At 40.1% G+C, this 22,579-nt stretch overlaps 1 protein-coding gene across 8 annotated transcripts in view; it reads left to right on the top strand.

Annotated features, from left to right (window-relative positions):
• Nucleotides 1-22,579, top strand: part of PALLD (palladin, cytoskeletal associated protein) — a 299,404-nt gene that overhangs the window by 247,956 nt on the left and 28,869 nt on the right. For 7 of the 8 annotated variants that reach the window (XM_060778729.2, XM_060778731.2, XM_060778732.2 and 4 more), the window contains 4 exons: nucleotides 13,561-13,696; nucleotides 15,455-15,556; nucleotides 17,777-17,827; nucleotides 19,191-19,412. In XM_060778729.2, the coding sequence (XP_060634712.2) occupies nucleotides 13,561-13,696; nucleotides 15,455-15,556; nucleotides 17,777-17,827; nucleotides 19,191-19,412 (511 nt within the window). The remainder of the gene's footprint in view (nucleotides 1-13,560; nucleotides 13,697-15,454; nucleotides 15,557-17,776; nucleotides 17,828-19,190; nucleotides 19,413-22,579) is intronic. The other variant, XM_060778730.2, reaches the window with a different exon arrangement.

Genomic DNA, 22,579 nt, shown 5'->3' on the forward strand with positions numbered 1-22,579 from the left:
GATTCTAAGGAATCCCCCCTTCTCCTCTGTTATTAAAGGTACAGCAACCTTCTCCTCCTCTGTATCTGGCTCCCATAAAGATCCTCCATGCATTTCCATGCTTTAATGGTTAGAGTATTTAAAGAACTGCTCCATGTAGCACTTAATCTAGTACAGTATTAAGCACTGCACTGCACAACCACGTTAATTCTACATCAATCCAATAGTGCCTATCCCATGACCAGTGGTTCTCAACCTGTGGATCTCCAGGTGTTTTGGCCTACAACTCCTAGAAATCCCAGGCAGTTTACTAGCTGTTAGGATTTCTGGGAGTTGTAGGTCAAAACACAGGTTGAGAACAACTGTCATAGGTCATGAGTTAATCCCTTTCTGCAAAAGTCCCCTATGGCTTCAATTATAAACTTCCATGGTGCTTCTGCTCTTGCCATTATTTCCTGTTTACTGCAGGACTGTCTGGAAAGTCCCTTATTTAGTCATTCAGTTCATGTTATGGCAGGAAGATGATAAGCTTTACCCCGGGAGTGGGAATGGTGTGGCCTTCCGGAAAATGAAACTTCCAGCATTCCACGCCATTTGACATAATTGCTCTGGTGGATGAGACATGCCATCCAACAGCATCTGGGTTGCTACACCAAGACCATTCTCTTCCATTTTACTGTTTTCCTCTCTAGTCAGTTTTCTCACTTCTTATTTCGTGCCTGCTGGTTCTTTCCAGCCTTTGACTATGACTGTCCTTCACCTCCCTCCCCAGTTCTGCTTTATCAGACAAATACATTCAACAACTCAGGTTTTAGTTCATAACTTGTAGTTTCACCTCGCTGCTGCCTCTACAAGGCCACTTCATTTCAAACAGCTATTGACTGATGTTTTTGGGAAACCCTGGAAATGACTACCATTAAATACAGGGACATAAGAAGGAAAACGTCTTCAACTCACAGTAACCCTTGACACATTTTCCATGTCAAGGATTACTGATGTCTACCATGTCTGTGCCAGTTCTATTGACATGATCAGAATATGAAAAAATTCCCAGAATTCTCCAGCCAGCATGGCCGATCTGGAGGAATAAGGCTAAGGAGAAACATCTCATCTGTCAAGTATTTTGTGTTCCTTTAGAATAAGAAACAGTTATAACTACAGCAAGGGTGTGTTGGAATCTGATTACCTATACAAAGTTCTTGCTGTCTTGGTACTTCTCTTTCAAATTCCTGATATGAGCTGGAACTTTTACAATCAACTGTAGGGTGTGGCTTTCATCCTGTTGTGCATGTTTCTGACATGGGGTGAGGTAAATGTTTCTTAGTTTCTTTGGATGCATTTCTGGTTGTCCCATTGATGTCTGGAACCTTTGCTACAGAGGTTTTCTGTTGGCCTTCGACATTTGTTCCTCCACTGTCCCTTTTTGTGCCATTTTTGTGCTCAAGTGGTATAGCATTTTAATACTCTATGTCACATCTTTTTCGAAAATTCACAAAAAAGGGAATTTGGAGAAGCATGGAGGAGATGACAGGAAACTGGAGGGAAACCACATCAAGCTTAACCACATCTAAAGTGGGATGAAAGACTGGTTGACAAAAACATGTAAATTTGGGATAGTTCTGAACTCCACTGCAGCCAGCAACAAAGCAGTGCCACGCCTCAGTGTATTTAGAGTATAACTGGATATGGGTGTGTAAACAACTGAGGGTGAGGTGGGGCGGAGGTTACATATACTGGAACCATTGAACAGTATGGAAAAGTTCTTCTCCACTGAAAACACACACACTGTTGCATTCACATTAATGAACCCATATACTGTATGGAACATGATTACTAAAAATTATGTCAATTTAACTGTGTTATACTGGAGTAGAATCATAGAATCATAGCATCAAAGAGTTGGAAGAGACCTCATGGGCCATCCAGTCCAACCCCCTGCCAAGAAGCAGGAATATTGCATTCAAATCACCCCTGACAGATGGCCATCCAGCCTCTGCTTAAAAGCTTCCAAAGAAGGAGCCTCCACCACACTCCGGGGCAGAGAGTTCCACTGCTGAACGGCTCTCACACTCAGGAAGTTCTTCCTAATATTCAGATGGAATCTCCTCTCTTGTAGTTTGAAGCCATTGTTCCGCGTCCTAGTCTCCAAGGAAGCAGAAAACAAGCTTGCTCCCTCCTCCCTGTGGCTTCCTCTCACATATTTATACATGGCTATCATATCTCCTCTCAGCCTTCTCTTCTTCAGGCTAAACATGCCCAGTTCCCTAAGCCGCTCCTCATAGGGCTTGTTCTCCAGACCCTTGATCATTTTAGTCGCCCTCCTCTGGACACATTCCAGCTTCAAATCAAATCAAAATATTTATTTCGGTCATTGACCAGCACAGGAAATAGTGTCACATTTCCAGACAAACCTGGCATGCTTGGTACATTAAAAATATAAATATAACTACTAAAAACACAATATGGGTGAGGGAGCAGAAGGGAAGGGGAAGCAGGGTAAAAACATACAATGCCCAGATCCATCACCAAATTGCAGATTCAGGGAAGAAGATCACCGGACACACAGTTGACTTTTGGAACTAGTCATTCCCTGGCGGACTCTGCATGCTGCTGCACAGAACCTCGCAACACTGTAGGTTGTAGCTGAATTAGCATCTGCAAGTAGCAGGGAGGTATAAAATTGTCCCGAATGGCCTGGGTGCTTGTCTATGAGAGGTAAGATAAGCCTGGCACGGATATCCCTGTAGAACGGGCACTGGAGGAGCACATGTTCTATTGTTTCTACGTGACCTGAGTCACAGGGGCAGAGCCTCTCTGGGAAAGGGATCTTCCGGTAGCGGCCTTCAAGTACAGCTGATGGGAGAGCATGGCATCGGGCCAGGGTGAAAGCCCTTCGATGAATAGGAACCTCTAGGTATGTTAAATATGCCATAGGGGCGGCAAGGTATCTGCTGTCTTCACTGATAAGGAAGCTTGGAGCCGAGGCCAGATCTAGTTGGCGCTCTGTGTCTGTGATACGTTGTTTAATAAGTGCTTTGGCTTGATTGTAATCCATAGCTAATAGTAGATCTGGAGAAAATCCCAATGAGGAGATTTTGGATGCTACCGCCTGCTTCCATGTGGATTGGAAGTCATCCTCCATGGTTAGTGGGGCAAGGCCAAGGGGTACACGGGACAGTCTGAGCCAGAGGTTAAGTATGGCCACCCACACCCTGGCCTCCACTCTCATAAAACCCGTCTCTAGTCGCAGGGTGGCATTAGAAACGCATTTAGGTACCTGCAAGGCCGATCTCAGAAACTTGGACTGAACCACCTCTAATGGGGCAAAACTGGGGAAGGGGCCCAACTGAGCACCATACAAGAGTTGGGCTAATGACTTGGCTTCGAACAGCTTGAGCGCTGCCGGTGTGAAGTGGCCCCCTCTTGTCCTGAGATATTTAAGAATGGCAATTGAGCTCCCCTGCGCGGTGTTGGATACTTGATCCCCATGAGCTCTTCTGCTACCATTAGATTGGAAAACTACACCTAGATATTTGAAGGATGTAACTTGTTCAATTTTATGTCCATCTATGCTCCAAGGGTAAGTCCTGGGCCTATTAGCGAAAGCCATGATTTTGGTTTTATTGTAATTGAGTTGGAGCTGCTCTGTGTTGCAATGTTGTATTAATGCTCTCAGAGCTCTTTTGAGCCCAATGGGTGTTCTAGAGAGTACAGCAGCATCATCTGCATAAAGCAGGATGGAGATGTGTCTTCCCGCCAGCTTTGGGGGGTGGAAGTCCATGTTTTGAAGCTGGTCCACTATGGAGTTTATATAGAAATTGAACAGCAAGGGGGCCAGAATGCAGCCTTGCTTGACACCCTTGCATGTTTCAACAGCCTCAGTGAGGTGGCCCTGTGGGTTGCATCTTACTTTGAGTGTGGTCTTTTCGTGAAGTTGGCGTATTAGATATAATAGACGGCGATCTATTGTAGAACTCTCCAGTTTTTCCCAAAGTTTAACTCGTGAGATGGAATCAAATGCTGCTTTAAAGTCAATAAAAGCAGCATATAGTGAGGTTATGTTTTGGGAGGAATATTTTTCCACAAGGTGTTGCAGCACTAGGCACTGATCTATGGTGGATCGACCTTCCCTGAATCCAGCTTGCTCCTCAGCTAATATGCTTTCTTGTTCCAACCAATCTTGGAGTTTCCATTGTAGATGTCTAGCATATAGCTTGCTGATAGTGTTAAGGAGGCTGATTGGTCGATAGTTCGCAGGATCATCCTTTTTCCCTTTTTCCTAAGCCGCTCCTCATAGGGCTTGTTCTCCAGACCCTTGATCATTTTAGTCGCCCTCCTCTGGACACATTCCAGCTTGTCAACTAAGGTAGTTCCTCTTTATCTACAGAAGATACCCTGCAAGACATTCAGTGGATCCTTGAAACCATGGATAGCACTGAACCTCATCTATACCATGTTTTTTCAAATACATATACATATCTATGATAAAAGTTTAATTTCTAAACTGGGCACCGTAAGTGAGTAACAATCATAATTATAACAATATACTGTAATAAAAGTTACGCGAATGTGCTCTCTCTCTGCTGGAATATCTTATTGGACAGTTATATTCTGGAGTACAGTTGACTGTGGGCAACTGAAGTTATGAAAACTTAGCTGTGGATAAGCGAAAGAGACTACTATACAGTATAGCCTAAATCCATCTGCTAGTCCAATTGGAGTAAATTAGAGTGGAGTCCGGATCATTCAGCCTTCTAGGTGTAACTGGACTGCAGCTTCCAACGTTTTTCACCATTTTCTCTGTTGGCTAGGAAGTGGAACCCAACTAAATTTGGAGAGCTACATGGTTCTTAACTTATAGTAGAACCACTGATTCAGTTGCTCAATAGAAAACAAACCCACATGTAAGTCCCATTAATTCATTAATTCTATTATAATTGGAGCTAGCAATTGAATTTATGTTACAGAAAGAATGGGAATTACATCAATGTTGGCTGACCATTTAATCGTTGTTGAGTTGGGTCTAACCTAGTTGGGTTTAAGAATTAAATTTTGTCTCCAGGTCTCAGTTTTCTTTGTTTAATACTGGTAGGTACTGGTGCTTCTTAGGAACTATAGGAGACACTTCAAAGAAGAATTGTGTTGATTGGGTTACTGTGAATTTTCTGGGCTGGAACATGGCCATATAGCCTGGAAAACTCACAGCAACCCAGTGATTCCGGCCATGAAAGCCTTCAACAACACATTGTGTTGATTATATTTTATGCTTAACAAAGACAAATGGTCCTTGTGAACTTTCATTCATGCCACATTTTCTTTTGGCCAGTGTCGAATCTTCCTATGCACTCTTGCTTGTAAATAGTTCTCTGCAAGTCTCACAGTCCTTTCCAGTTTGAACATTGCATTCAACAGGCACAAAGTCTGGGGAACTGACAGCAAACATGTCCTTCATAATTTTGCTGAAAGTTAAGGAAATAATGGATGAAAACCTCCTACATACGAGCAGAAGAATGGAATTCTTGCTCAGTTGAAGCCAAAGAAGACATCTTGATTTCCCATGAAATTACAGTTTTATAGAGCTCTCAATCAAGGCTCAATAACATTTGTTCCCAAACATGTGGCATGGGAACATGAGCAATAAATATCACATAGACATTTCAATTCAAAGAAGATCAATCTTTGTGAATTAGAGGCCTCGGTAGGCTGTGGATTTGGCTTCATTGTGCAAACCATAATTGTTCAAGTGAACATTTTCCAGTTGGCTAGATTTAAGGTGTGAGTTTGCCAGCATATAGGTTTAGCCATTCCAGATTCTTGCTTAAAAAAAAAAAAAGAAACAACCAACCTGTCTCCCAAGTATGTTTACTGCATATAATGTTTAGAAATAGCAGCTTGGTTACATAATAAGGTCAGCCTTAAGCATTTGAGTGAAGCACAGACACACACACAAAATCAGCGTTGAACATTTAGTTGAAACATACAAAATACAGAATATGTTTGAACAGTGATTCCCAACCTTGGTTCCCAAGATATTCAACTTTCACAAGCCCTAGGCAGTGTGGAGTTCTTTGGATGTTGGACTAGACCAGGGTTCAAGCCCTTCTGAGAACCAGAAAACCACTGGGTGGCATTCGGCAGGTCACACGCACCCAGCCTCTTAAGAATAATACACTTTTGGCAAGGGAAAATCTCTCTTGAATAAATTTTACCAGGAAAACCCATTACAGGGCTGTTTTAGAGTTGCATAAGTTGGAAACAACTTGAAGGCATGCAGCAACAATGACAATGGCAATTATATCGAGGTGCCATATGATCTTCCAGACTTACAATAGTGCATGTGGATTGGTCACTTCACCCCACTGGCAATGTCTTGGTAAAACCCACTGCTTGTGTACACATATTATTAGAATTGTAACTTTTCTTGTATCTGGAATATGTTCCCAGAATGTGCATGAGTAAACAAAAGAGTAAATAGTGAATTCTATTAAAATGAAGATCTTCTGACCCAAGAGTACCACTGAGTCATGCTGGAGGATCCACCTAGAGACAACATATTTTGCCTAGAGAGGAAATTTTGTCTGATGTGGATAAATGAAACGATGGATACTGGTCCCACAGATTTGTATTTGTGTTGCAGGATTGCCATCGTTATATTTCAGTTATGCCATGCATATGTATGTGCATGCATTAAATACTTTCTAGAACAATAGAATGAAAACATTGTGTTCCCATTAACACTGAGCTTGGAAAAGTTATATTTGTAAGCTCCCATTTCCAGAATTTTCACATTAGCAAGGAATGTATACATTCTGCATTAGAAGCACCCAATTCTATAAATATGTACTGAGTAGTCTCACTGAATTTAATTAGACTTCCTGTTGCTTCTAGTTCCCTCTGATGTGGATCTGGATTAGAAGATACGAAGTAAAGTGCAATTTACCATATTTGCTTGAATATAATGCTCACTTTTTTGGCTAAATGACCTTGCGACAATGGGGGTGCGCATTAGATTCGCATCACACAGTAATCTTAGTGCTGACCCAAAACAAAAGGGGAAGCTGCTTCAGGAGCTGCATCTGGAGCTTCTCTTTAAGGGTTGTCATCTCTAATTAAATGGCCAGGGCTCAATTCTATGCAGTACTAGAATTTGTAGTTTGGTGAGCTGTCAGCATTCTTTGGCAGAGAAGGCTCAGGACATTGTGAAAATACAGCCCCAAGGATTCCATACCATTGAGCAAAGGCAATTAAAGTGGATTCATTCGACAGCATAGATGCATCACAAGGTTTTCTTTTCCATTGCTGGAATCTTTGGTGTTCTAACACAATTGTTTATAATGAAAGAAATCTGAGCAAGCAGAAACAGTCATGCACACCTTTTTGGCCAAATTATAAAAAGTGTCCTTCTTGCCTCTGCGCATTACATTTGGGAGCAAATACTTCTTTGTGGTTTCAAGGTTTTGAAAATTGAGGTGCATATTAGATTTGATGCTTCATTGGTCTCAAGTAGATATGGGTATACCCAAGCTATTATTTACTCAGATGTTAGATTATTATGGCTTATTTCTCTTTTTTAATTTGACTGTGTCCTTTTCAATCTTATGTAAATCACTAGTCGATCCTAAAATTATTTGCAACACAGTCAAAAACTGAATAAAATAACCCGAAGTTGATTCTTAATTATTCCTTTCTTTTCAAAAAAAGCTTTCTCTTTGCTCCATGGGAAAACCAAATTGTCATTTTATTTACATTTCACAGAATTGCCTGGGAGTGTAGCTGGCTCCCAGGAAGAGACTCCAAATATACAGTGAAAAACCACTAGAAAGTGGGTGTAGAATTAGTCATATCTCCAAGACTAGACTAAATTCCTTTTAAAGTCAGGAGGGGTGGGGATGCATTTCTAGTTTATGGGTATATCAGCTTGAAAGCAAGAGTCTTAAGGAGGATTTACCCAGGATTGCTTGCAGACATTTTTGGGAGCAATTCGCTTTGGATACTTGCAGAGAATTCCACTGTGTATGGAATGGCTGTGTATGAAATGGCCTTGAATTAGACTAACAGACACTATATTTTGATAGAAGTCTTTGAAACCGAGCTAGAAAACTTTATTTTGGAATGAACATTGTTTACACATTCCAACATTACTTTTCTCCCTTTATTGCTGATACTACATTTAGTTGTTGTTTACATGTTCTTCAAAGCCATCAATAAAATCTGAAAGATTTATAGGACAGTATAGGATTAAGCGACTTGACAAGGAAAGCAGTATGGCAGGGGATTTATTTATGTTCCTTTTTGCCTTTATCTGAGTGGCAGCTGAGTAGAATTTGATTTTGCTTCAGTAACTAATGATCCACCAAATTCTCTTGTTGTCTTGTTTATTTTAATTGATCTAGGATGCTTGTGAATGGCATCAAAGGAAAGTTACATATTGTCATGCCACTGCTGCTCTGTCCATCTTATAAAGATGATGGACCTTATCAGAAAGGCACATAGAGAAAAAATTGGGAACATTATAGGATTAAACATCACCCCGGATGATAGGTTAGCATTGCTAATGGATGCTACAAAGTTGAGCTTAGAAAGGGAAAAGAAAGAACTGGTGATTGTTTTACTCACAGTGGCGAGACTCATAATTGCAAGGAATTGGAAAATAGTTATCAATTTTACTCTGGAAGCATGATATGGGGAGGTGTGGAAAGTAGCTTTAAAGTAGCCTTAGCAAGGGAAATGAGAGTGTTCGGGGAGAATTAAAAGATCAGAATTTGATTCATATTGGTTGGTTTTCATTAAATATATTTTAGACAGTGATAAGGGAAAACAATACAACCTTGTTGGTCAGGAATTTTGACATTTGTTAACTGGTTGACTCATAAATTTAAGGCAAATGAAATGATACTTGTTCAGGCCTTGGTGGTAGGGTTATATTTATAAAGCGTTTGTTGTTTTATGTTTTGTGTTTTATTTACACTGTAGTTGTTAGTGTGTGTGTGTGTATGAAAGGCCTATAGATTTGCCCCACATTGGGGTCAATCCATGGGCTCCTGGTGGGAGGTGTGGAGAAGCCGTTGCTCCACACCCCGCATTGCCCATCTTACCTTTCTCCTTCCCCAATGAAGGGAGGGCAACATGGGAAGGCTCCCATGTTGTCACAACAACAACAAAACTTTATTTATATACTTCTCTATCTCCCCAAGGGGACTCAGAGCAGTTTCCAAGTAACATCACCAATACTTACAGAGCAAACAACATAAAGATAAAATTAACAAAACAATATAAGTATAAAATTGTCACAGTAACACATATATCTTAAAAGTAATCCTGCCTATTCAAGGCAATTTAAAAGACAGGGCCAAGGCTAGTGTAAGCTCAAAATTTCCAGGGGGCCCAGGAAATTAAGTACAGTGTTATAGTAGGCACCAACAATAACAGGTACGATCTATGGCTGTTCATATCTGGGGTCTATTAGAGGGAGTGACCTGGGTAATTGGTAGGAAGAATAAGGCCATATTCAACAATGTCTGGAGCTGAGCTAGAACTAGTCATTCTCAAAGGCTTGTTGAAACCACCAGGTCTTCAAGCTCTTACAAAAGGAAGGGGGGATGGGACCTGTCTTATTTACCTAGGAAGGGCATTCCAGAGGTGGGGGCCACCTCCGAGAAGGTCCTCTCTCTTGTCCCCACCAACCATATTTGTGACAGTGGTGGGAGCGAAAGGAGGGCCTCCCCGGAAGATGATAAAGTTCACACCGATCCATGGAAGGAGATGCAGTTGCAAAGATAGGTGGGACCCAAACTGTTTAGGGCTTTAGAGGTCATTACCTGCACTTTGAATTTGGCTCGGCAACTTATTGAAAGCCAATGAAGCTGTTTCAATAGGGGCGCTGTATGCTCCCTATAGTTTGCTCCAGTAAGGAGCCTGGCTGTGACATTGAACCAATTGAAACTTCTGGGCCATTTTCAAGGGCAGCCCCATGTAGAGTGCATGGACCACCCTGGCCAAGTCAGACTTTACAAGTTGTGGCCACAGCTGGCGCACAAGTCTGAGTTGTGCAAAGGCCCTCCCGGCCACCACTGACACCTGAGCCTGGATGCTGCTTCACCTCCCTTTTTGCCATGGAGCCCAGCAGGAAGTCCTTTTACCTTGTGTGAAGGGAGGTGAAGCAACGCACAGCAAACAGCCCATCTGATGAAGCAGCATGTCATAGACAAGAGATTCAAGAGATTCAATGTGGTCTACTGTTGAAGTTTTATAAATGTGCATACCCACACACTGCTACAAACAATGGCCTCAGCTTCAAAATGCAGGCTTTGATAGCTTTCCAAGCTAAAGCAGAAAGAATCCACTGAAAACAAAAGCCAGCCTTCCATCATGTATAGTGGCAGACATAGACATTGCAAAATTTGTTATGAACTAGCCTTGATCTCTTCTCTTTTGCATCTTAGAATTGGCACAGAACATCCTGCCTCCTATAATGTCAGCTTGTGTGGTTCTGAAATATGTTTTCCTTATGTACCTTATCTGCTGGAAAACACAAAAGTAAATGATGAAACACTCCTCTTACTTTGTCTAGCTTTGGGGTTTTTTGTCATGGTAATTCTTCAATAAGAAAATATTTTTCCAGATTCATTTCAGGAACTTCAAATGCTTGATTTGTGGAATAAGTATTTGAGCATCCAAAGTCATCAAAACTTTTACAAATCAAAGCAAGACTTTTCAGCTCAGAATAAGAAAAAAAAACTGCCTTCATTTGATCACATTTTTTTTCAAATCCGATGTTCACTGACCATTTTTGATTGTGTGAAGTTTTTCAATTGTATGTATTATTAGCTTTTAAAATTTAAAAAAATCCACAATGGAGGAGATGCAACATTAGAATCATAGAATCACTGAATTGGAGGAGAACATAAGGGACATCCAGTCCTTGTGGTGCAGCCACTGAAAAACCCCAACTCCAAATAGGATTATTTTCCATCCCTCTATATCCTGTCCCACAGCATAAAGTAGATGAGTAAGTTCAATTCTTTAAGTAAATTCCTAAGGAGAGCTAAAAAGCTTATCTGAAGACAAGGTCTGCTCAGACTTCTCTGAAGTCATCACTTTAGAGTTGACCTTGGAAAAACTATTTGTGTGGCAGTTCATTCCCCCATCACATTCAGTAGTCCCGTGTTTTATCAAGTATCACCAAGGAACACAGTAATGCCATTTTTCCTGACATTTTATAGATTTTTTTCACGCTTCTGGTGTGAGAAAATTGGCCGTCTGCAAGGACGTTGCCCAGAGGATGCCCAGAAGTTTTACCATCCTGTGAGAGGCTTCTTTCATGTCCCTACATGAATAGCTGGAGTTGACACATGGGAGCTAATCCCTGCTCCCCGGATTTGAACCGCCGACCATTCGGTCAGCAGTCCTGCTGCACAAGGGTTTAACCCATTGCATCACTGGGGCCTCCTATATTTTATAGATATATGGCATAGAGGTCCATAACATAGTTAACCAAAATTACATTCAGTACTCTGAAAGTATATAATATAGCTTCATACTTTCATGGGATCTTCTTTGTAACCTTCCCAAATTTTGCATATTTTCTGACATTTGCGCCCATGTTTAACTCATTTCACCCAGAAACTAGGGAAGACAGAAGCACATCTTTGTTCAGATGCCCCTAGTCTCATTTACAATCCAGATGTGTTGTGGGCTACTACTGAAGAAGCTTTGACCATAGGGAACAGAGGCTCTCCCAGGCCTGGTGTAGTAGCCAAAAATATTGACCCATTTTGTCTTAACAAATGGTTGCATCTGGAAGGGTTTATTTTCCCATATGCTTTTTATCTACTTCTATTTCTTAGTGATTCCTGCAGCTGCATAAAAAAATTCATGTGACAAGTGGCTTACTGTCAATCTCAACTAAACAAAGCTACAGTGCATATGTTGTGCTGTGCTAGAGAGGAGGAAGGGCACACTAGTTTATTTACTCAGCGTCCCTCAATAGGGCACGAGCCAGAGTTTTTTGCTTCTTTTGGCTTCCTAACCTGGCTAAAGGCCTGCACACATAGTCTCTGCAGGCTATCATGTAGAATCTCCTCATGCTGTCTTCAAAGAGAGACTAATGGCTGATTGAAGTTAATGCAAGTTTACTTTTTAATGGCTGTATTTATTAGTTTTGATAAGTCTTGAATTACATCCACCAGGCACCACAAAGCTTTGCAACCTCCACTCCCCCCCTCTTCTGTCATATGATTCTCATAGAGAGAAGCTAAAACTGAATAATAGCAGTTCTTGGTGGGTTGCATCAAAGGCTGATATCTGGTTTTCTTAGTTTTCCTATTAGAATATATACATATCTAGCAAGAGAGCAAAAATTGTAATTTCTAAAGTTTGCTAGACATGTGCACAACATTCGTTCCCACCATTTCTACTGTTTCTTTTGTGTCTTCTATTTCTTTGGAAGTATGAAATGGGAGGCCCCTCCCCACATGAAAATCTGTTCAACAGGAAAGCCCCCCCCCCCAATAATGGTCTGATTTTCGGGGCCCAAAATGAAAGAACTGAAAACAACCCTCCCAATTTTGGGAGGCTTACAAAAACAGATTGAGGCCCCCATTGAAAACCGGGACACAAAATGGGGCAAGGTTTACCCCAAATGCACACGTTTAGTAGATACAAAGAACATAAGAAAAACTTGAACTGTATTCTGAAAGCATTTCCTGGGGATTACTATAATTTGTAAGTGGTCATGCTGGCTGGAGAATTCTAGACATCTTTTAGAACAAAAATAACTTCTAAATTCTGTGTAAAGCTCAATTTAGATCAGGATCACATTGATATGCCGTACATCAAGTGTAGAACACCTTACTTGTTCTATGTATAATTAATTGTAATTCTGCAAATGAGCTTCTATATATTGTTTAGGTACATTCAAAAATATATTGATATACTAAAATCTCTATGGACTCTAACATAAAATATAAATTTCTATTCAATTTGAAGTCCTTCTGTAAACCAGGAACCACCTAAACAACTTTCTCATTAATAACACTACATGTATTCATGATATTTTTAAAAGTATTTCCTCCTATATTTTTCTTTTTGTTTCAGTATTCTCAAGCTTTAAACCTTGTAGCTTGTGTGATGGATTTGTAATATCCACACCCAAGAGGAAAGAGACTAGGAAACTTGGGGAAACCCCAAATAGCAGTGTAAACAACATGAAAGATAAAGTATTTGCATGAGAGGGATTGAACACCAAAAACAGCCCAAAGGGGAAGGGAATGGCCGGAAGCCAAAAATACAGTCCACAGTGCAAGAATTTGTTGGAAACCTTGCTTCTTATCAGCCAGTTGACCTGTGAAATGAAACAGTTTGAACAGGAGCTATATGCATACTTATATATAATCTGTTTGGTTTTTATTGTGTTATGTGGTAATGTCTTACATAGATTTTTATTGTGTAGGAGCAGTATATAATGATTATGAATAAATTGACATACTATTGGACATTAACACTGTCGACTTTCCTCACTAACTTTTGTATCTCAAAATCATGCCCACAATGTCTATAAACTATCTGCTTTTTTCCTTGCAGGGGGTTTCCAAAGAAAACAGGCCGAACTGCCAGGATTGCATCTGATGAAGAAATTCAGGGCACAAAAGATGCCGTTATCCAGGACCTCGAAAGAAAGCTTCGCTTCAAGGAGGACCTGTTGAACAATGGCCAGCCGGTACGCAATTACAAGATTGAAGGAACTCATTAGGCACTGCTCTGAACTGTTTCCTTAATCTTTATAGGTTTAGAAAGAACCCTGCCACATACAGGTTTTGTTCCTTGGAGTCTTCTGCATAAGCCAGTTCTTTTACATGTAAATCCAACTGTTACAAATTCCTTCTTCTGCCAACAAAAAAAAAAAAACAGCAAGAAGGGAGCCATCCTTTATCTCCTATGGAAGTGAGATCCCAAGCAACCACAGAAAAGGCTCCCTTTTGCTCCCCCACCAAAAACATTTAAAGTAGTAAGGTTAAAAGATGTAACTCTCCTGAATACCTTCACTTGAGCAACCTCACAAGGAAAAATTCAGACTAGCTAGACCCAAACCTATATGGGTCATAACTATCACTTTGAATCATGCCCAGAAACAAGAGTCACAACCAGTAGACCTTTAGTAACACAGGAGATTGCGCTCCCTGTCTTTGGACCAGTCAAAATGTACAAACTCTCAAAGGCAGCTCTATAGTTAATGCATCAAATCACTGTGACCAAGTTGGGGGTCACTAGAAACAGGCGCAGTTGGTGCATTAATTTTAATTGTGGGACTGCAGTCTTACCCACCACCAGAACATGAGCATCTAGGAGTAGACTCAAAATGAGAGCTTTGTTTTCAGAGGGAGTATAGCCCTGTCCAGCACAAGATCACTGTTGATCTATCTTGCTACTGATTTTCTACTTCTAGATCAGTGGTTCTCAACCTGTGGGTCCCCTACAACTCCCAAAAATCCCTGACAGTTCACCAGGTGTTTGGATTTCTGGGAGTTGAAGGCCAAAACATCTGGGGACCCACAGGTTGAGAACCACTGTTCTAGATTAAGCTTCAGTTTGCTTAACAGTCAATTACTGTTTAAAACTGAAATACCTTGTGTGGATTGAGGTGGAAAACCAATATATGATTGGGTGCCATCAGCACATACTGATGGCACAGAGCCCCCAAATTTCTTTCATGTATCTCTTGGGGACAATTGAAGACCAAACAGAATCCTTGGGACTTCACAGGCAAATGGCAAAGAGTCAAACAGGAGTCCCACAGCTTAACCAGATGGGAGCCCATATAAACATTGCTTCCAAGTCCCATCCCAGGAAAGTGGATAAGAAGGATACAATGAATGATGGTATCAAAGGTTGCTGAGTAGGTCCAGCAGATACAAAAGGGACATGCTTCCTGTCCACTAAAGTGAATCAAACTATTTCTATCTCAACTCATGATGCTCCTTTTGAGAAATAACTTCATAACCAATAATAACATTATCTTTTTCATGTAATAAGTGACATTTTGTTTTTACTGCTAAGGGCCCTTCCACACAGCTGTGTAATCCAGAAGATCAAGGCAAAAAATCCCACAATATCTGCTTTGAACTAGGTTGTCTGAGTTCACACTGCCATATATTCCAGTTCAAAGCAGAAAATGTGTGATTTTATTCAGCTGTGTGGAAGGGTCCTAAGACAATCCTTTGGGAGGCATTTCGTGGTACTGTGGAGCCTTTATCCACCTTTTTCTGTTTTCGGTGATGGTGATATAGCAGCAGTAACAGCAGTAAATGTGTTAGTAATTCATTATTCTTAAAGTTGTTACTAACAGATAATAACACCTCATGGGTCACTTTTGGAAATAACATTTTATGCTTTTCTATGATCAACATCTCGTGCAGATACACTGGGTCTAGGCTTTTCTTGTTAACTCATATATTTTTTCTTCTCCCATTTTGTTTAGAAATTAACATATGAGGAGAAGATGGCTCGCCGACTGCTAGGTGCTGACAGTGCTGCAACTGTCTTCAATATTCAAGAGCCAGAAGAAGAGCTGGCCGGACAGGTACTTATTTGTGGCTTTCTAGTTATACCGTAAAAATAATCATTTTATTTCATTGTTTTTAATTTATTTCCTTTCGAGATGTTAAAAAGACACTGCATTTTTTAAAAAGGGAGTCGTGTCTAATTAGATCTCCGACTTGTAGGGTGAAGTGAGGCTGTAGGGAGATGCTTTATGTTCTACCCAAAACTATGGCTGGTAGAGTAAATAATAAACATATCTGCTTTAGAAGTATTTAAAAGCAGAGGAGATGCATACAATAGAGGATAAAAAAGTTATGGTGTTGAAGTCACAGTCCTACATGTGTGGACTCCACATGACCAAGAAGCAAGTGGCCGCTGCCTGCATTGATATCCTTCCAGACCAGTGGTTCTCAATCCCGGATGTTGTGGCCTTCAACTCAAAGAATCCTAACAGCTGGTAAACTGGCTGGGATTTCTGGGGGCCCACAGGTTGGGACCCACAGGTTGAGAACCACTGCTCCGGACCATCTTAACCGACAATAAAAGCAACATCTTAGACAAAATGAAAGACTGTTACTCTTAACATTGGCATTTTTTCTTCTCTTATATAATTGTTAACATCTTCCCCTCTTGAAAGTAAACTTAAAGTCTTGCATGATGTATTTTGTGCAGTTCAGTTGACCCCAATAAACATAGATTTGAAATTTGGTTGTATTTTGTTGCATGGCCAACAGAGATGACCCTGAATATGTTTCCAGAATAACAGTTAATGTTTGTTTCACCTGTATTAGCCATGCCTAATTGATTAGATATGGAGTTGTTTTGTTGTCACTCCTCCCTTTCTTCTGGGCTGAGCTAAGACATTTTGCTACCTGAGAGACAGCTAAAAATAGTCAACCACCGCTATATCAGCATCCATAATCACTAGCCATTGCACTCTGTGGTAGTGGGCTATGGGAACTCTAATCCAATATATATATATAAAGGTAAAGGTTTCCCCTGACATTAAGTCTAGTCGTATCCGATTCAGGATGGTAGTGCCTATCTCCATTTCTAAGCCAAAGAGCCAGTGTTGTCAGTAGACACCTCCAATGTCATTGTCCAGCATGACTGCATGGAGCGTCATTACCTTCCTGCCAAAGTGGTACCTATTGATCTACTCACATTTTGCATGTTTTCGAACTGCTAGGTGGGCAGAAGCTGGGGCTAACAGTGGGAGCTCACCCCACTCCTCAAATTTGAACCACCAACCTTTCGGTCAGCAAGTTCAGCAGCTTAGAGGTTCAACCCACTGCGCCACCATGGGCTCCCTACACATTTACCTACACATTAACAATTGGTTCAGTGGGTGCACTTTGGTTAGGACTAACCCATAGGATTCAAGACATAGTATACTTCTATCACTGTGACTTGTACAGTTTATTCTTGGTGATACCATTCTTAATATATGTAATTTGGATTAAACCTCCAGCCAATTCATACATAAGTAAAGAATTATGAAGCAAGATGTAAAACCATATCAAAACTGAAATATAATTTTTGGTCAGCAAATTCATAGATAGATAGATAGATAGATAGATAGATAGATAGATGAATTTTTCTGCCCCTTTTAAACATATATGAAGTAAAATTCATTAGCAAAGGAAACATGTTTGATTCCTCAGTTTAAGTTATCTTAAACTTAGTTGTTGTGTGGTGCTGGACTGTTTCTGTTGTTGGGGGGGATTGTCTGGGTTGGTGCAATTGTGTTTACATTTATATACAGATGTGCAACTACCCTTATCTTTGCGAAGCATGGGTATCTGAATTTGGACAAGAGAACAGAGACCTGTAAATTAAAGGTGATATAGCCAAAGTCACATGTGCTGTTTTAGGAGCAATTCCAATGAAAAATGTAGTGCTTTCTTCCCCAGGGAATAAAAGGGAGAACCATCTTAACATCTGTTCCTGCTCTAGCTCATTCTGTCTCTCTGATCCTTCACGATGTCAAGATAAAGCACTGTCTCTCCAACTTGAAAGGGTTTCTTGTTTTTTCCTGAAGGTGATTTTCACTTTTGGAAGCAGCCCAAATCCAAAAGTGAAACATGAAGAAGATTTCTGAAAAAAGCCAAGGAAGCCATTTATGTTGTTTATTGGGATGGGTATTCTGGCCAGGGACGTGCATATATAGTGAATTCTAATGCAAGAGTTCTCTGAGGCTGTAGTAGAGGCTCTCATAAATCTTACTTCCAGTGTCCCATCTCATTTTCTGCCTTTACAGGGAACTGGCTCTCTTGATGCTTCTGTAGTGACTCCTGAGGCTGTTCAAAAGGTTGCACTTTTCTTCTTTCTTGATTTTCTGTCTGCTGACCCCTTTGTTTATTCCTTCCTTTTCTGGTTTTACAAAGATGTTTCCAAGCATCCAACCTTGACACCTTTGTTTGCTGTCTATAACCTTTAATATTTGTAACTTTTTAAATCTTTGTTGTGTGGTTCATGCAATTCCTTCTGGCTAAAGAGGTGCTCAGTTTCTTTCATAGGGGAAGTTTGTTGAAGGAAAACCATGGTGTTTACCAAAACTCTTGGTGGATTTCTTCTGTCACTAATGGCAAATGTAGTTTTTGCTTAGAAAGTTAACCACATAAGAGCTCTCTGTCTGAAGAATAAGAATGGATAAATCTATCAATTTTCCCCAATAGATTTTTTAAATACCAATGTCTTTATATCCCATTTATAAAGAAATGTTTATTTTGGTTTCAGCTGGCAGGGAGCTATTGAGGTTGGGTCAAATATATTTTATTATATAGATTCCATATTCAGATGCAAACATGATGCCTGCATTAAGTAATATATAAAATTCTTAGGTGATCATAAACCAAAGAAATGCTCTCACTTCTTTATTGAAGAAACTATCTATTGCTGTAATAGCACAAAATTTCTATTGTTTCCATTTTTGTTCTTTCCCACTTGAACAAGATGGAATAGGATGCCATTTTATGGTTTAGGGCTGGAGTTTGCATGCAACTCTTTCAGTGGTTCCCAACCTGTGGACCACAGCCCACGAGACCTAAAATAAGGTCCATAGCCCTAGATTATTCAATATGGTTTTCTGTGGAAGAGCAGATGGCGACTACAGGATGGCATATGCTCTGTACCAGAAACTGGAGCTGATGTGGTCTATCCAATGCAATGCTCTGAATCAGCACCCCCAAAAAAGCAAATTGAATCTAAATTTGACCAAAAATGGATCATAACTCTTTTGATACTAATGTTAGAGAGTGATCCCTGGTCAAAGTGGTCCCTGATGAAGTAGTCACTGGTCAAAGTGGTCCCAGGTAAAAAAAAAAAGGTTGGGAACCACTGCTCTACACGGTAGAAAATAATGGCACAAGACATTAGTTATTATTTTCCTCACCCATTTACTCCCCCCAGAATATGGGGAAAGAGTGGATTAATTGTTAGTGTGTTTGCAATTTTTTATAATACATTCTTAGTTTATAATCTTTGCTCATTATTTTTCTAAGGAACTCATTTAGGACAGGGATTCTAGCACTTTGTTTTGTATAGTGGAAAGTCCTGCATTATATGTACATCTGTAACATATTATGCTTTTTTTTACAAAGTAATAATCACAAAGTTGGGAAATTGAGTTAATTATAATCCCATTTCTAACTTGAGTTTTGTTTGTTTGACAGGAATACAAAGTCTCCAGCTTCGAACAGAGGTTGATCAGTGAGATTGAATTTCGGCTGGAAAGATCTCCTGTCGAGGAGTCTGATGATGAGGTGGAGCATGGAGAAGATGCCCCTGATAATGGTGTGGCTCCTTACTTTGAGATGAAGCTGAAACATTACAAAATATTCGAGGGAATGCCAGTCACCTTTACATGCATAGTGTCTGGGAATCCAAATCCAAAGGTGAGAAAAGATAATTCCTTTTAGTAGATGCAGGCTTTCAGATTGAATTTCAGCTGGAAAGATCTCCTATAGAGGAGTCTGATGATGAGGAATGGGCAACTTTGAACAAAGTCCAGTTGTGGCCTTCCAGCTAATTTGGGGCCATAATACATCTGGTACTTCGCCATTAGTTATGCTGACTAGGGCTGTTGGGAATCCAAAACATCTGGAGATGAACACTTGCCAATTGAAGACCTGGACTATTTAAGGTGTCCTTCAGAATTCAGTGAATTTGAGATATGTGGTATTCTGCTGAATAAGGCATTTAAGCTGTTCCCATTTCCTTTCACACACTCTCAACAGGTAGCAGTCAGTTCTGCCTGCTAGACCTGACCACCAAGGAATCTTTTATGAACTGTGTGGAAACTCAGACATACTAGATGTAATGTAATAAAACACTCTTGTTCTAATCTCATAAAACACACTCGGCATGTGGTTAATTCATTTTACCACACTTCATGTGGACCCAGCCAAAGGAAATGAAGTAACAGTACATTTATCTACATGCCTCAGACTCATAAACCCCAACCAGTTCTTAGATTCCTGTTATAATGGAGATAGTTAGGACTACTTTGCACGGTCTTGTTCTTCCTCCTCTTCCAACAATACAAAACCAGCAGATTTTCTGTAACCCTTATTAGTCAATGTCCAGTTGGCATAATGGTCTATCTGCTTTCTCAAAATGAACATCCTTGTGATGAGAAGTTCTAAGATGAGTATTGGAATAATAGAATCATAGAGTTGGAAGAGACCTCATGGGACATCCAGTCCAACCCCCTTCCAAGAAGCAGGAAAATGGCATTCAAAGCACCCACATATCAGTTTTGTATTTTCTATCTTCTAGCCTCTAGACCTATATTGGCTTTGCTTCAACTTACTATATCTCAGTGGTTCCCAAACCTTTTTTTTTTTTTTTGACCAGGGACCATTTTAACAGGGACCACTCTCCAACATTAGTACCAAAAGGGTTACGGATCAGTTTTTGGTCAACTTTAGATTTGGTTTGGTTATTTTGGGTGCTGATTCAGAAAATTGCATTGGATTACCACCTCAGCTCTAGTTTCTGGTACAGAACATATGCCATTCAGTAGTTGCCATCTGCTCACCCACAGAAAACCATATTTAATAAGCCTTGGCACTGTAAGAGGATTTTGCGAGACCAGTCACTCTCGTTGCAACGTTGTAGTAACTGTGAGGCCACGAACCATATTTTAGTTCTTGTGACCTACTGGTGGTCTATGGACCACAGGTTGGGAACCATTGTTATAGTTAGAAGTACAAGACACTTTCAGCTGTACTACAGTTCTTTTTTCCAAAGTGCATCTCGATTGCTAGTACTTGGTTAAATATTCTCCCCAAGCTGCCCTAACTATTAGAACCAAGGTTTTATATAGCAGAGGAATTCTGGATATCTGGTGCACTGGTCCTGTTTTGAGAACACTTCCAGAAAAGAGTTGTGTGTTATAAAAGGGGAGGTGGCTTATCTAAAAGGATTGTCTCTCCAGGCCATTGCTCATGCTGTGTGGGGCTTGTGGAAATAGAAATCCAACAATAGCTGGGAGGCCCATCCTGCCTTAATGTAAAATAGACATCAGGATGTATAATTAAAGATTAATGTCATCGGAGTTTCATTTAAATCCTGAGAAAATGACATCACCACATTTATGTTAACTTCCTTGTTCTCTTGTAATCACTTGGTTTACCTTTAGCCTGAGGGGAAGGGCAACATAATGTTTTGGCACAAGGTCCCTCCCAAGGGATCAATGAAGAACATCCCTGGTTCTTGTCCAATCTTGCTCAGAGATTAAGCTGTGGATAAGATGTGAATAACCACTTCTGGTGCAATATTTTCCATATTTGACTGAAGTGATTTCAGTAAATGAATATATGTGTGTAAATGTCATGTAGCCAGAGCTTAGAAAAGTTCTGAAATTCCCCAGCCAGCATGACCACTAGAAACTGCAGTCCAAAAAGAGTATCTATTACAACTTCTGAAAAAGAGTAAAAATAACCTTTCCTAAATGTGATAATGTTTGTCCTTCTCCTTTAATACTATCATAAATAACTGTTCTACAAGATCCATTTGGCATAAAACAAGTGAATTATACTAAAATGTTCAGCACATGAAGGAAACACTTTTTGGGCGTCATTTGGTTAAATAAGAATTACTAAAAGGAATGCTTATAATTATATCAAGTTTCTGATTAGAAGAATGAGATGTAATTGTGTACATATTAGCTTGGATCCTGACTCGGAGTCGGCATTTGTGAACCAAAGGAGCTTTTCCATTCAAGGACAGGATCAAAATCTAGCAGATGATCTTCTGGTGGGTTCAGTTTTTCTTGATCCCCTTCCCATTCCATAAACACACACAAAAAGACACTCTATACTAGATTGTGCCCTATCCTTTATTGAGTGTTTTGGATATTGAACTACATGAGACTATTAGGGCAAAAGAGTATAAGGAAAAAATTGCCTCATCTTTCCCACTGGTAAGAGCTCCTCTTGGCTGATATTCCTGCCAGCTGAAGCAAACATGGAATCCCAGCCATTGAAAGATATGAATCTGAGATCTCGTTTCAGTGTCTTGCTTTTAGGGAGTGAGGAACAGGAGAAATAAATGTTTTATACTGAATTTCTCATACAGATTTGCAAGTCAGAACCCTTCCAGACAGGCCCTATATCCCAGGATCTGATCCCAGGTTTTCTGCTCTAAACTGGATTATATGAGTCCACACTGCCAGATAATCTGGGATAAACAAAAAAAACCCTGGGAGCAGATCCTGGGATTATGGGCATGTCTGGAAGTGCCCCCAGTCACCTAATTCATGTGCCTATACAGTTCTGAGTTTCAGACTTTGTATTTGAGGTTTTGAAATTTAGTTTTCTGCATTTTAGTTGGGAAACTTGTTTTTCCTCCAAATTTCAGATTAAACAAGTGAAGCTGTATATAGTTAATTAATAAAAGTTTCTGATTTTTTAAACAGTATTTAAAGTAGGCAATGGCATCATGCAGCAGTGAGACAATAATGGTAACTTCCTGCAAGGAAAAATAATCCACAATACACAGATTTGGGAGCTTATGACAGGACAAAAAGAATGGATATTAAGCATTAGTTATTTCACAA

This window comes from Anolis sagrei, chromosome 5 (assembly GCF_037176765.1).
Source record: "Anolis sagrei isolate rAnoSag1 chromosome 5, rAnoSag1.mat, whole genome shotgun sequence".
Lineage (NCBI taxonomy): Eukaryota > Metazoa > Chordata > Lepidosauria > Squamata > Dactyloidae > Anolis > Anolis sagrei.